The sequence below is a fragment of the Orcinus orca genome, chromosome 1 (assembly GCF_937001465.1).
Source record: "Orcinus orca chromosome 1, mOrcOrc1.1, whole genome shotgun sequence".
NCBI lineage: Eukaryota > Metazoa > Chordata > Mammalia > Artiodactyla > Delphinidae > Orcinus > Orcinus orca.
Genome location: NC_064559.1, coordinates 137,263,543 through 137,280,326, shown reverse-complemented (window position 1 = coordinate 137,280,326; position 16,784 = coordinate 137,263,543). Strand labels below are relative to the sequence as shown.

At 34.9% G+C, this 16,784-nt stretch overlaps 1 protein-coding gene across 1 annotated transcript in view; it reads right to left on the bottom strand.

The window, feature by feature from the left end:
* Positions 1-16,784, bottom strand: part of COL24A1 (collagen type XXIV alpha 1 chain) — a 392,516-nt gene that overhangs the window by 199,239 nt on the left and 176,493 nt on the right. Inside the window, exons 23-24 of the mRNA XM_004262981.3 lie at positions 12,857-12,910; positions 9,090-9,134 (exon numbers count right to left, since the gene is read on the bottom strand). Of these exons, the coding sequence (XP_004263029.1) occupies positions 9,090-9,134; positions 12,857-12,910 (99 nt within the window). The remainder of the gene's footprint in view (positions 1-9,089; positions 9,135-12,856; positions 12,911-16,784) is intronic.

The following is a 16,784-nucleotide window of genomic DNA, read 5'->3' as shown; positions in this document are numbered from 1 at the left end:
CACACCATGATCGAGGGGGGTTTATCCCAGGCATGCAAGGATTCTTCAATATATGCAAATCAATCAATGTGATATACCATATTAACAAACTGAAGAATAAAATCCATATGATCATCTCAATAGATGCAGAAAAAGCTTTTGACAAAATTCAACACCAATTTATGATAAAAACTCTTCAGAAAGTGGGCATAGAGGGAACCTACCTCAACATAATAAAGGTCATATATGACAAACTCATAGCAAACATCATTCTCAATGGTGAAAAACTGAAAGTATTTCCTCTAAGATCAGGAACAAGACAAGGATATCCACTCTTGCCACTTTTATTCAACATAGTTTTGGAAGTCCTAGCCATGGCAATCAGAGGAACAAAAAGAAATACAAATTGGAAAAGAAGAAGTAAAACTGTAACTGTTTGCAGATGACATGATACTATAGAGAGAGAATCCTAAAGATGCCACCAGAAAACTACTAGAGCTAATCAATGAATTTGGTAAAGTTGCAGGATACAAAATTAATGCACAGAAATCTCTTGCATTCCCATACACTAATGATGAAAAATCTGAAAGAGAAATTAAGGAAACACTCCCATTTACCACTGCAACAAAAAGAATAAAATACCTAGGAATAAACCTATCTAGGGAGACAAAAAACCTGTACGCAGAAAACTATAAGACACTGATGAAAGAAATTCAAGATGATACCAACAGATGGAGAGATATACCATGTTCTTGGATTGGAAGAATCAATATTGTGAAAATGACCATACTACCCAAAGCAATCTACAGATTCAATGCAATCCCTATCAAATTACCAATGGCAGTTTTTACAGAACTAGAACAAAAAATCTTAAAATTTGTATGGAGACACAAAAGATCCCGAATAGCCAAAGCAGTCTTGAGGGAAAAAAATGGAGCTGGAGAAATGAGACTCCCTGACTTCAGACTATACTACAAAACTACAGTAATCGAGACAATATGGTACTGGCACGAAAACAGAAATATAGATCAATGGAACAGGATAGAAAGCCCAGAGATAAACCTACACACCTATGGTCAGCTTATCTATGACAAAGGAGGCAAGGAGGTACAATGGAGGAAAGACAGTCTCTTCAATAAGTGGTGTTGAGAAAACTGGACAGCTCCATGTAAAAGAATGAAATTAGAACACTCCCTAACACCATACACATAAATAAACTCAAAATGGATTAGAGACTTAAATGAAAGACTGGACACTATAAAACTCTTGGAGGAAAACATAGGAAGAACACTCTTTGACATATATCACAGCAAGATATTTTTTGATCCACCTCCTAGAGTAATGGAAATAAAAACAAAAATAAAAAAATGGGACCTACTGAAACTTAAAAGCTTTTGCACAACAAAGGAAACCATAAACAAGATGAAAAGACAGCCCTCAGAATGGGAGAAAATATTTGCAAATGAATGATTGGACAAAGGATTAATCTCCAAAATATATAAACAGCTCATGGAGCTCAATATGAAAAAAACAAACAACCCAGTCCAAAAATGGGCAGAAGACCTAAATAGACATTTCTCCAAAGAAGACATACAGATGGCCGTGAAGCACATGAAAACTTCATGTGAAAAGCACATGAAATTATTAGAGAAATGCAAATGAAAACTACAATGAGGTATCACCTCACACCAGTTAGAATGGGCATCATCAGAAAATCTACAAACAACAAATGCTGGAGAGGGTGCGGAGAAAAGGGAACCCTCTTGCACTGTTGGTGGGAATGTAAATTGATACAGCCACTATGGAGAACAGTATGAATGTTCCTTAAAGAACTAAAAATAGAATTACCGTATGACCCAGCAATCCCACTACCGGGCATATACCCAGAGAAAACCATAATTCAAAAAGACACATGCACCCCAACGTTCATTGCAGCACTATTTACAACAGCCAGGTCATGGAAGCAACCTAAATGCCCATCGACAGACGAATGGATAAAGAAGATATGGTACATATATACAAGGGAATATTATTCAGCCATAAAAAGGAATGAAATTGGGTCATTTGTAGAGATGTGGATGGATCTAGAGGCTGTCATACAGAGTGAAGTAAGTCAGAAAGAGAAAAACAAATATCGTATATTAACGCATATATGCAGAACCTAGAAAAATGGTACAGATGAACCGGTTTGCAGGGCAGAAATTGAGACACAGATGTAGAGAACAAACGTATGGACACCAAGGGGGGAAAGTGGCGGGGGGTGGTGGTGGTGGTGTGATGAATTGGGAGGCTGGTATTGACATGTATACACTGATGTGTATAAAATGGATGACTAACAAGAAAATAAATAAATAAATAAACATTTAAAAAATAATAATAAAAAATAAAGTATATAAGCCTTTATATGCCTGGCTTTCAATAACTTCTGTGTTTTTAGCTTGTAGCACAGGATCATGTGTATCACTCATTTCCCCATAGATATAAATTTTGCCTTTTAGCTTTTATATTATAATCATGTGAATTTAAAAAAAAAAAAGTTTTGTTGCTTTTTCCTTAATAACCACTTACATGTGATTTATTCTTGGTCTACCTCTTATCACATTTGGTTTTTTGATATGAACGCTTTTCCGTAGTCATCATTTTTCCCATACTCTTTAATTTTCCTAGCTGTAGAAAAAAGTTCTATAGGACCACATCTAATATAGTATTTGCTATTTTCTTAGTAACTTATTTTGCTTTTTACAAAACGATGTCATAAATGTCAGGAAAATAGTGTATCTTATAGTCCAAAAGACTCAAAAATCCTTCCACCTTTTAAGCACCTCAACTGTTCCTAGAAATCTGCTGACTCCATTTTCTTGGATAAATCTCTTGTGTTTGAGATTTAAAAACTATTGGCATCTCATTTCTAAAGTAATAGTTCACCTTGGACCTGGTTTTAGAGAATGGTAGGGTTTTTAGAATTGTTTACTTCACTTCCCTTCAATTTACCTGGAATTATAACATTATATATCTTCTCTGTTCATATCCACTAATATGTCCACACACTTTCTGTATCTCCCCTTTTGATTTCACTGATTGATACTTTTTTTTTAACATTCTACACTTTCACAGACTTAATAGTATAGTGAAATTAATTCACTTAATTGACTAAATGATGCTATTAAAACATTTCAAAGATGATAAATGTCAAATACATGATCCTAAAACATAACAATTTAACACAAACATGTTTTTGAGATACCTGTCAAACCACCATGTGGTAATTGGGGCCCCATAATTTTCAGCTTCATACAGTAATAACAGGACAATATGTATTCATTAAAAGACAATTAGAAATCTTCACTTCACTGTTAAGAGGAAGCATGGGGATATGGAGAAGTTAGTCATAACTCCTTTTCAATCCCAGCTCCGCTACTTTACTATCTGACCTCAGACAAGTTTAACTTCTCTGAAACATAAGTTTTCTTTTGTATAAAAAAGGAATATTTCCCAGTGTCTTTTGTAAGGATTAAAAGATACAATATATGCAAAGTATCCAGCAGATCACAGATTTTCAATAAATTGTAGCTATTTTTTTATCATATTCAGGTATACATCCTTCTTGTGATGGAATGCATCGTGGATATACATTTCATATAGCTTTCCATTCTCTGAGAAAAATTATCACACCCTGCCAGGTAGGAGATATACACAGCTTTGCAGTGTGCTACAGGTACGTGCAGCTTGAAAACAGAAGGGAGTAGATGACATTTTTTAAGATAAAGGTACTACAGAGGCCCTACAGAGGGGCAGTTGATAGAATTTTACTTTGTTCTTTCTGTTTGGCTAAATGGTGCCATCAAGCCTGGGACTTTTCCTCAAGGAAATATGAGTCACTTTTTATGATTTAGGTATGTCCACATAAAGCCACCATTCTCTTCTTAATGAAAGAAAGAATGGAACTTGTTAAATAAAATCAGCTTGTATCAAGTTTGATAATAATTTCACAGTAATGCTACGAGAAAGCAGCACAACTAACCACTGTATCAAATGAGATTTTGTGTTGAGCACTTCTAAAATATTTTCTTCCAGATCCCTCAAAATCTTTTAAATCTTTCTAACCATTGATTCACAAAGATGCACTTCAAGGCTCCATTTAAAAACAGGACAAACTGATGATTTCCCGATGCAGAGAAAAGAACCTTAGAACTGGAATTAGAGAATTCACATTTGCTTACTAGCTGTGAATTTGAACATATCACATAACTTCAATAAATCTCAGTTTCCTCACTTATAGAATGGCAGTAAGATTTATCTTACAAGGGTTGCTTCAAGATTAAATGAGATAATAGGTCTTCAAAAAATAGACTTCTTTTAATTTCCCCCTCTGACTCCACCTCTACTTAGTCTTGAATGAATTGGTTATAATCCAGTTTAGAATCAGCCAACAGAAGTTCTCTGATTCTAAAGGTTTTATAATGAGAACTGGATTACCTGATTTTGAGGATTATGCATGGCCTTTCCTCTTCCTCTTCCTTTCTGTTCATCAGTCATTTACTATACACTAGCACACCAGGGGGCAGGCAGAATAACAGAGAGGACATGGCAGATCACTTATGAAATCTGCTAAATGGATAAATTAAGGAGTAAATGAGGTGAAATCAAATAGTTGGATTATATTTTAAGAGATATAAAGAGAGTCTGGTCAGAGTATAGGAGAATCATGAGGAGCTCTTCAAGTGGGCAGAAAAATGGCATCTGAATTTAATGTAATCAAGGTCACTTAATGAAAAAAAAATCCAAATTTTAGCTTTAAAATAACAGACTAGAAAAGGATCCTGGGAGTGACTGCTGATCATTTTCCAAAGACACCCCAGTTTCCTTCTATTGAAAAAAGCCTGCATAGTTTTGAGTATCATCAAAAATAAAGAAAACATAAAGTTATCCCACTCATGAAGAAGGCTGTGGATCCACTGCCCCTAAAATATTTATTCTAGCTCTGTTTGTTCCAACTGCAGAAAGACAGCCAGAGAAAAGAAGCCAAATTGGCAGATGAGAGGAAGACTAGAAAACATTACAATTCTTAGAAAAGAGTCATAGATTCTTAGAATTGGAATTATCCTTAAACATCATAAATACCAATTCCTTACGCTTCCAGAATTCTCCTGATAATCATAAATAGTAATCAAAGGTCTATTATATGCTGAGGACTGACTAGAATCATTCCCTTTTATTGCAGCCTTTGTCCAAACTGTCACCTTAAACAGATCTCAAATACATCCACTTATCTCCACTGCCATCATCTGGCCCGTCATTTTTCTCCCTCGTTTAGTCTACTGCAATAGCATCCTAACTGGTTACCCTCTTCTACTTCTGCTGCTCACAACCATGTTCAAAGTTCCCAATCCACTGCTACAGAGTGATCTTAAAACACAAATTAAATCATGTTATTGGCTTACTTAGAATACTTCAATGATTCTCCATCTACTTTAGGACCAAGTCCAAAATAATAAACATGGTCCTGAATAATTTGGCTCCTGCCTCCTTCACTAATACCACCTAATACTGCTTTTCCCTTGGTTCACCAAGGTCTATCCACACTGGCTTTCTTTCAGTTCCTCAAAACAGTTAAATGCTTTCCCATTTAGAACCATCACATATAAGAATAACCACCACCACGGCCATTACAGCTAACATTTATCAAGTTTTCACTATGTGACCAGCTCTGGGCTAAGTGCTTTAAGTGCATTATCATGTTTAATCCTCATAAGAAACTCTATGAGGTAGTTATTATTTTCATACTTTTACTGTTGAGAAAACAAATATTTAGAGAAATTAAGTGACTTGTCTAAAGCAAGGCAAGGGGCACAGGTGGGAAGTATGTTATACTGCATATTCCAGGAGCAGTTTTTTCCCCCCCACTCTTCCCAAGCTAACTCATACCATTAATTTTTTTTTTTTTTTTTTTGCAGTACGTGGGCCTCTCACTGTTGTGGCCTCTCCCGTTGCGGAACACAGGCTGCGGACGCACAAGCTCAGCGGCCATGGCTCACGGACCCAGTCGCTCCACGGCATGCGGGATCTTCCCGGACCGGGGCACGAACCCGTGTCCCCTGCATCGGCAGGCGGACTCTCAACCACTGCGCCACCAGGGAAGCCCACTCATACCATTCTTTACGGTCACAGCTCATACGGCATTTCAAAACAGTCTTCTCTCATCTCCTGATCTAAATTTGGCAACTTTGTCACAGTCTCTTAAAATTTTCATCTAGAGAATGTATTACAGTTTATAATTATATATTTTATGTGATTATTTATTTAATGTCTGTCAAACCTCTGATAGACTACAAAGTTCATGAAGGCAGGGATCAAATGTTCAATGAATGTGCCTGAATATAAATATAAATATCTGCTGGACAAATGATTGCAGAAAGTCATCCAAATCTAAGGGTGAGGTGTTGAATCACTCTATGGAAGAGTCTGAGTGTTAGGAATTCTATTAAAATATTCTTGCCTACAAAAAAAGCTGTTCCCTTATAATGTCTATCCCTTATAATGTCTGTTCCCTTATAAGGCCTATATACTGATTTTAATTCTGGTCTCTTGACCAATACTGAAAGAGTATATTCTCTTCCCTTTTACAGCTCTTCAAATGCTTTCAGCCTAGAGAATTAAAGACAGAGAGGACTGGCAATTAAGGTGGGATAATTCCAGGTTTATTCATAAAAGAATGCTAGAACGTAGAGGATAATTTCTTTGAAATTAGAGATTTAGGGCACATTTATAGAAATTAATTCTTTGCCTATAGTAAGTAAATGCAAGAGGTATATAGACATGAGATGGGACCACTGTGTTTGGCACTCTCTATCACAAATTGGGTTCTAATTTGTATGAATCTAGAAAGGAACAAAACTGGAGGAGGCTATTAAAAGGGAATTAAATGACCATACAAAAAGTTTGGGAAAAATAAAAACTAGCTATGCAATTACAAGTAACCTTAGATATCCCCAAATTACAAGACTGACATCATGAAGTGCAATCATATTTTCCCATATCTCTTGAGAGTTTTAACAGAACTCTGGATTAGATGAACTATATTGCTAAGTTTCTGAAATTAACATGATAAAATAGAAGTTGGGAATTATCAAGAGTCAAAAATATTCTTCAGGCGTTTTATATATCTTAATTAATTCACTATAACCACTAGAGTTTTTTAAAAGTCTTTATCTCCCATCCTTAATGAGGAAGATGGAACCTCAAAGTTGGAAAAGGTTGGAAAGGTCCTTTTGTTTCATAACTTATCTGATGCCTAAAACCTCTCTATAAAATCTAGGCCAAGTGGCTTTCAGCTAATATTAAAATATCCCCAGCTATGCTAATTAACTTGATGGAAGTGGGGGGATCCTTTCACTATATATATATATATATATATATATATATATATGTGTGTGTGTGTGTGTGTGTGTGTGTGTGTGTGTGTGTGTGTGTATCAAATCATCACATACATTTTAAATATCTTAAATTTTATTTGTCAATTATACCTCAATACAGCTGGAAAAAAAATCCCCAGCATGGTATAATGCTTTGGATTTTGAGATCTGGATTCTGAGTTTGGAGCTATGGGTTTAAATCTTACTTCAGCTATTGATCAGCTATGTAACTCTGAACAGGTTACTTACTGTGCTTCAGTTTCCTCATTTCAAAAACTGGAATAACAAAATGTGTCTTTTAATATTGTTTGAGAATTAAACGAAATTCCACAACATAAAATATCACATAGCATTATGCCTGGCACACAGCGAATGGTCCATAATTGTTAATTTCCCTCCAATAACAGAAATCTGCTACCTGCCAAAATAGTCCATTTCCTCTTTGGACAGCACTGGTGATGGGTTCCTATACTATGTGGAACCAGGTCCAACATTATTAAGCAAATAAAACTTAGAAGTTTGATATGTGTTATTTTAAGAAAAGATGTTCTTCATTGTTATTTTAAGTTTGGCTATAAATTTTAGTTTATATATATTTTTAAGCAATTTGCCACTCAGAAATGGCAGAATTTCATTTCTTTAAATTTTAAAAAATTTGAATGACAGAGAAATACAGATTACATTCATACTTGATGAGAAACCTTGAATAACTGAATTGATATAAATACTCCATTGAAATTTCCCTTTTGGTTAAAAAAAAAGGAAAAAAATATTCATCTTCTAGTGACTCAGGATTAAATGGTATGGCAATGATCTTTTAAGACTAAATGGATTATCTCCCTATTTTTATTAATAATTAGTGACAAAAATTAAGAGTATCAGAAATATATTGCTGTTTTACTACCAGGCTAGAAAATATATTTAATTATTTAAGCTCACAAAACAATTTTTAAGAAAATTTATTTTTATTTAAGTTGTAAGATAGGTTATAGAAAATTATATTTGCTCATTTAACTTATTAAACAAATATTGTTATTAAACAGTATGACTTTCTTTGTGGCAACCCAGCACACTCTGTAGATAAAGTCACTTGCCTTTCATTAATTTAATTCACCACTTTATATGTTATGTAGGTTCATTTGTCAGAGAATATTGTAGCTGACTTGTCCCATAGAAAAAAAGAAAATTACCCCTAACATACCTGATTCAAATACAACATGAAGCCTCCTACTTCCTCAATAATGTAAATTTAAACAAGCCAAACTTTCGAGGAAAGAAATTATGTTTCCCAATGACTTACCTCATGGTTTACTCCAATCTTTCAAATACAAAGAAAAATATCTTCCACCTATTATAATATTTTATGGTTTGATAATTTGTAGCGTTTTAATCATGAAAAATATTACGGTCAAATTTAGTTTGAGATGATCAGAACTAAATGTAAAGACCAAATATTAAATACAAGAATGTTCCTGAGATCACAAATGTAATTTATATTGGATAAAAGTATCAGTACCTGTGTTTTCCCTCATTTCTCTTTTGTAGAGTAGGTTTTATTTGTCACATCACCAATGAATTTAAATTTGTAGTGGATAAGTATTTTGTATTCTGAATTTTATAAGCAAAGATCATGCTAACATGATTCCTAAAAATGCTCACAAGATGATTTAAAAGTTGAAGAGCATAAAATAAGCTTACTGTTTCACCAATCTTCCCAATGTTTCCTTGGTCTCCTACTTCTCCCTATTAATAAAGAATATAAAGTTGCAAAAATGATTATTTTTCAAACAAGATTACTCTCAATATTGCTCCTGTTTTCATTTTAATGTAATTATCTACTTATAACCTAGAAAATCACACAGAAACTTTCAGTTATTCAAAACTCTTGTTACAGTATTTGTATGGAACGTAGTCTTTCCTGTATTTTCATTCAAATACTATTAACTTGTTTTCTTAAATTATATTCTTCTATTTATGACTTTTAATCACTTTTAAAACACTTTTACAAATAAAATTTAAAAAATGAAATATCTACTGAGGTATACTCTATAAATGGCAGAGTGGTAGGCTGCCACTGTAGAAGATACTAAGAAGAATGAAAATAAAGCCCTTGTGCGCAGGAACACTCTCTTTGCTTCAGTAGATAAGGTATCTCACAATGCTGAGCAGAACAAGTAGAACAGAACACACGCTACAGGTAAATAGTAAAGGAGTTCCTAGGCACAGGCACCCTGTGTGCGCGTGCAGCTAGAGCTGGCTTCACTGGAGAAGTAATGCATGTTCATAATCTTAACTGCAGTTCTGCCGTCCCTAAAGCGCTGAAAACCCAAAGTTTTCCCAACACATTTAGTGGCAAACTTAACCTAACTTGTGTTTATTTGATAATAATGCTTTTACCTGATCTGAGTGAGGCTACTTATAGTCTTGATATAGACTGATTAATCTGAACATCCTTACGTTTCACCATAGAAATATCAATGTGTCTAATTATGGTTGTGCTGTCCCATAGCCTGCTGGCAGTGTTAAATAAAATACAGTATGTATATGTGTGTGTGTGTGTATATATATATATATAACCTTTTTAAAATCCAAACATTAATGGTTTCAAATAATAAATTATGAAACTGTATTTGAGTTGGGTCCTGAAGAATAGGTGATTTTTACACTGGTGATGAGAAAGAGCCATTTTTAGTGGTGAGGAATGGTATGAGCAAAGGCTGAACAAAAGCACAGATTAATGAAAGTAGAAGATTAAGTTCAGGGTACCACATATAGTTAATCTGACAGGAATGTACATTTTATTTATACCAGAGATAGGAAATTAAACCATCAACTGCTGCTTAAAAATTATTATATTGCAGTGTGGGGTAGTTAAACTCACTGAACAATACTGTAGCCACTCATGATATGTAGCTACTCAGCATTTGAAATTAACTGGTCTGAACTGAAATGTGATGTAAGAATAATATACACACTATATTTCAAAAACTTTGTATAAAAAATCTCATTAATAATTTTAATATTGATTACATGTTGAAATGATAATATTCTTATATCTTGGGTTACATAAAATATATTACTGAAGGGCTTCCCTGGTGGCGCAGTGGTTGAGAGTCCGCCTGCCGATGCAGGGGACACGGGTTCATGCCCCAGTCCGGGAAGATCCCATATGCCGCAGAGCGGCTGGACTCGTGAGCCATGGCCGCTAAGCCTGCGTGTCCGGAACCTGTGCTCCGCAACAGGAGAGGCCACAACAGTGAGAGGCCCGCGTACCACACACACACACACACACACACACACACACACACAAAAATATATATATATATATATAAAAAATGAAATTAATCTCTCCTATTTCTTTTCACTTTTTTTTTTTTTTTTTTTACTGTGGCTCACATCTGTGATTCGTATTACATACTCTATTGGATGGTGCTGATTTTAAGCACTGAAACCTAATATTCATATAGGTCATCAGTTTGAAATAAACTTTCAAAGACTATAAAAATTTTCTTTTCAATTTCTGTATGCATTTAGATAAATAGTAAAGAATAAAACATTGTAGTAGTAGGTTGGAAATCCTAGTTTTTGACTGATAGTTCATTAGACAGCTTTTGTAGAAAATAATGTGGCAGGATTTTACATATATATATACAAATATATACATAATATGTATGTGTATATATACATATATATAATTAATTTTCTTTTATTTTCTCCTCCTTACCCAACGCCCCTCTCAAATTCCAACTAGGGAGATGGACCCTTTGTGATACGTAGTCTTAAGGGAGGTCTGTGTTAACAGGCAGAAAGCAAAAGTTGCTTGCAGATTACCCACATTCATGCTTTAATTTTCAAAGAGCCTGAATGTAGGAGGTGAGTTGTCTTTGAGGGCAAAAAGAGACAGAGAGGAATAATTCCCCAGGCCTAGGGAGAGAATAGAGATCCTAGAGTTCTGTGAAAGGCAGTGACCCTTAACCAACCCCCAAGTGCTCCCCAAGAGTGCAAGGTTCCCCTAAGGGAGTGCCAGGTCCTAGTGAATAGCTATGTAATACACCAAGGAAGAAATTTCAGAGACAAGTATGAGGACTGAACATTAAAGAACTTCCTTCACTTCCTAGGTAACACAGATGCCACCTAGATGCTGGTGTAATTCTAGGGAGAAGGCAGGATGTCAATAATGACTGAGATTGGTCTCTTGCCAGTTTGACTGGATGGTAGCTCACAGGTGGATTTCTTAGAGCTATTTGGCAGTACAGGGATTAAATACGGTAAAGGAGAATTAAGCCTTCTGTTTATAAATATCATGCTTCTATTTTCTGGGAGTTTTTCTATGTAACTTGAGAGTCAGGTACACATACTCTCCCAAGATAATTTCAGCAACAGACATGCTGACATAATAAAAAATATTTTAGTTCATATTTCTTTATTAATTGACCTCAAAAAGTGTTGTTTGGTTTTTTCCTTAGTTTCTGTATCACAAAAACGAAGAGTTTAAAATAAATAATGAACTCTAGCTTTAGCAATACATCTGTGATGCAATTCAATTTTTCATTGAATTTTAAATCTGTACAAATCACCAATTCTTATAAGTTATTTCCTTTCAGACCTTAATGCTGTACATATAAAACCACTGCCTTACTTTATTTTTTTTTTGTTTTTTGTTTTTTGTTTTGTTTTGTTTTGTTTTGCGGTACGCAGGCCTCTCACTGCTATGGCCTCTCCCGTTGCGGAGCACAGGCTCCGGAAGAGCAGGCTCAGCGGCCATGGCTCACGGGCCCAGCCACTCCGCGGCATGTGGGATCTTCCTGGACCGGAGCACGAACCCGTGTCCCCTGCAACGGCAGGCGGACTCCCAACCACTGTGCCACCAGGGAAGCCCCACTGCCTTACTTTATATTTGTTTGTGTTACAAAAAAATCATACAGTACTTGAAAACAAAGCAAGAAAGTAGGTAACACATTTTTTCAATATCATAAAAGTATGAAGAACACCCAATGATTATGCAGGGTATGTGCTTACTTAGACTTACTGTATATTATTGATTAAAGGACCCAGACTTAGTGAAAATACACACACACACACACACACACACACACATTTTTTATGTGAAGTTATAGTAACTTGTAGATTTCTGTCCAGTGTAATAGACAGCCCTCAGTTATGGTTTATTGTCCTGTATCTAACTACACATCTGAACATTCCTTTACTAAAATGCATATCCAATAACATAGACATAGTTATAGTCATAGATATTTATAGACATATATACAGATATAGATATAAAGACATATAGCACTTCAAATGCTATTCAATATTTGAACAAGTTTTAACATATGACTGGTTCCTTCAATTAATGAGTTGAATAAAATCTTTGACATGTGTTTATTTTATATTGTTATGAAAGTCATAACTTTATCTTTTTGAAAATTATACTTTGTAACTGGTAATAAAGTCAGTTGCTTTACCTTCGAGGCTTCTGGTCCTGATTCACCTGCATACCCCTTTGGACCTGGTTTTCCCTAGAAGAGAACAGGAAAAAAAAAAAAAGATATGTTTAATCATTCTTATTTTTGAAAGTTTCCTAATTTATGAAATTCAGACTATCTTATGAGATGAAACACTTCAAAATTATTAGATAAATACATTTCATCAAACTCATTAGCCATTCATTCTACCATGTTTGACTGTCTACTTGCCCTGCACAGCTCTAGGATAAGATAAGTTAAAAAAATAAGTCAAATACTTAGTATGTTAGGTAGTGGTAAATTTGAAGAACATCAAATTAAGCAGGAAGGGAGATATAAACTGTTGTGGTAGTTTTGTTAAAACTTTTGGTAAGACTGCCAAAAAAGACCTCACTGAGAGGGTGGCAATTGAGTAAAGACTTTTAAAAAGGCACACATTACATGGATATTTGAAGGAAGAGCATTCCAAGCAGAGGCGAAGAGCATGTGTAAAGGCCCTGAGGCAAGAATGTGCCTGTGTGTTGGAGAAACGATGAAGAGTCAATGCAGCTGGAGACAGTAAGAGAGGAGATGAGTAAGAAGGTGAGGGATAAGAAGGGAATGGGGGATATGAAGTCAGGTCATGAAAGGCCTGGCAGGTTACAGTAAGGGCTTTGGTTTTAACTCTCAGTGGCTTTAACTCTTAGCAGGCTTTGAGAAGAGAAGCACCAGGATCTATGTTTTAACAGGATCACTCTGATGTAAGAGCAGAAGCAGGGAGTCCAAAGAGGAGTCTACTGCAATAATCCAAGTGAGAGACGACAGTGGCATTATCAGGGTGGGAACAGAGGTGGCTGTGAGAAGTGGTAAGATTCTGTATGTAGTTTGAAAGCAGAGCTTCCAGGAATTGCTGATGGGTCATGTGTGGAATGTGAAAGAAAGAGAAGAGTCAAGAATGAACTCAAGAATGAGTTCATTCAGCTTTAACCTGACTAAAGGGCCAAATGATATGAGGTAGACTGTGAGAGAACAGGTTTGAAGGGTAAATTGAAAGCTTAGCTTTGGACATTTCAGTTTGATAATCTTGTTAGACATCTAAGTGGAGAGATCTTGTGGTAGTTAATGCAAGAGCAGAGCTTAGGGGTAGAAGGTTCTGAACTGAACATATAGTTTTGGAAATCACCAGCATTTTGATGGCATTTAAAGCCATAGAATGGACCAGCACATCTAGGCAGTGAGTGTAGATAGCAAAGAGCAGTCTGCAAACCAAGCCCTGGGGTACTCTAAAATTTAGAATTTGAAGAAATGAGGAAAATATGCAAATCTGCTGCCAGAGAACTAGGAGGAAGATAATACAAGTGAAGAAAGTCTTTCCAGGAGGAGAGTGATCTTGTCGAATCTGAGGGATATAAATATTGAGTAATATGAAGACTGAGAAATGATCACTGAATTCAGCAACATGGAGGTCATTAATGAGCTTCATAAGATCAACTGTTTCAGAGTGGTGGGGACAAGAATGGTTTCAGCAGATGAGGTGAGGAGAAAAATTATGTAAATCCAATACTTTTGAGAAGTTTTCTGGAAAAGGGAAGGAGAGAAAAGTAAAACCTGCAAGGAAAACCAGAGTCAATACAAATTTTGTTTTTGTTTTTAAGCCAGAAGAAATAATAGTATGTTTATATGCCAATAGGATTGATCCATTAAAGAGAACAAAATTAAGATGTAGGAGAGAGTGGGGAAAATTGCTGGATCAATGTTCTTCAGTAGGCAAGACGATGTAGTATGTAGTGAATGAGTGGAAGTTTTGACCTTACCTAGAAAAATGGCCTGTTCATCCACTAACAAGAGAGAAGGCACAGTAAATGGCATAGATACAGGGAGGTGGGATTGAAGTGATGGTAGAAACTTGTGAAAGTTCTCTTCTGATTACTTCAATCTTCTCAGGGAACTAAGATGTGAGGTAAAGGGCTAATAGAAGTAAATGGAGTTGAGGAGAAGGATAAAATAATGATTTAAAAATGTGAAAGTAAATGGCTATAGAAATAGAATTCAGAATGTTATCAAAGGGATAATTACAATGTTTTAAGCATGATGAGTAGGGATATGTCGTGATGAGAGAGAAAGGAGTAATGGAATGGCATTAGAATCAATGAATTGAAATTTCTCTTGGGACTGTTGGATTGGGTTATAAGAAAGAATGCACCAGAAAGAAAGGGGATGATGGCTGGGGAATGAGAAGTTTAAAATTGAAAATGAAGAGGTTGCTCTTACTGGTAATGACAAGGTCAAGGGTTTCACCATAGCAGTAAGTAGCTGAAGAGAGTAGAGGACAAAATCCCTGAAGGAGAGAAGGTCAATATCCTGGAGTAATCTACAGTAGGTGGTTTCTAATATCAAACAACTGATGTCTGATTACGCAAGATTTGATTAAGGAGATCACTATACCTCAACCAATGTGTTCTAGGAGTAGAAAAAGTGTGTGGGGAGATTGCTAAAAAGAATACTAATTTATAATATCTACTAGGCATTATATATTTGGATTTTATTACTCCTATTCATTAACAAGTACTCGCATATTTTTCTTTCTTAAAATAAAATAAAGCAAAACAAAACAACCCTCTGGCTCTCATTCTGTTTTGACTACTTACAAAAACTTTAGCAACTTAAAATTATATTTAGGACTTCCACCCAAAAAAGTTGTTCTAATTTTGGTCTCTGCCTTGCTTGAAATTGTCTAGTGGTTCCCTACCAAGCACAAAATAGAACAAAGGATAAAAAAATTATCCTATTATTGTTAAATATCAATTGCTCTCTAATCAATTTGCAGATATAAAAGAAGAAATGTAGTTAAGAGTCTAAATCATTACAGGACTTTGATATTTACAAAATAATTAATAATACATTTTATTCACACTGTCTGGAAAAAGCCTTAGCAGGAATATTTCTTTCATCTTTAATAATGTAATACTCAGGCACTGCAGTATATTAAGAAATAGTTATACATCATTATCTACATTTTGGAAAGAATCTCACTGGTATCAGGCATTGGCATATTTATAATCTCTTTGAAATCAAGCGATTCAGAGCATCAGTATTGGAGCTATCGCTTTTGGTCCTGTTTAAGTTCTGTCATATTATGGTTATCTTGAGCATGTTATGCTTAAGCATATAATATTAAAGCCTTATTTTTTTAAATCTAAAAATGCAGTCAATTTCTTGCAGGGTTGGTTTCAGATTAGGGATGATTCCTGTGACAAACTTAGAGCAACACTAGGCCTAAATTAATATTCAACCAATAGTAGCAACAATTAATAACAAATATTATGACCGAGTAGCCAAGAGGTGAACATAGTTTTCCTGTTTTCTAGGGAAGTAAATTTTAAATAAGGCCAATTATACTGGAGCACAAATAACAATGGTCTTTCCATTATATAACTCACCTCACAAAAAATGAAAAAAAAAAAATAACAAAAACAACTCTTCTTTTTCTTTCAATAAGAGAGTGGCAGTATATGTGCTAGTTAGGTAAAGGTGCAAAAGAAGGAATTATTGTCTCTTTAAATGTAAAAATACTGTAAGAACCTGTACAATATGATGTTCTCAAGTAAAGAGTGAGATGTATTTCATGTGAGTCTAATAATGCCTCTTAAAATGTGTTGCACACAACTTAATTACTTCATGATATTGTAAACTTTTGTCATGCATCCCCAAATTCTTAAAAAATTCATTTTCAGAACTTGAAAATATGAAATTCATGTATTACCACAGAATATTATCAGAAAAAAAAAGTTGGACAGAAAATACGTCTTATTTGCTTTCCATAATTTTACTGACAAACTCAGAAAACAGAAATTTCCAAAATATTACTAAAATGGTTAATGTATTTAGCTTCATATTACATTTTGAGAAACTTTATAAATAAATTGTACAAATTACTAAGACCGTAAGA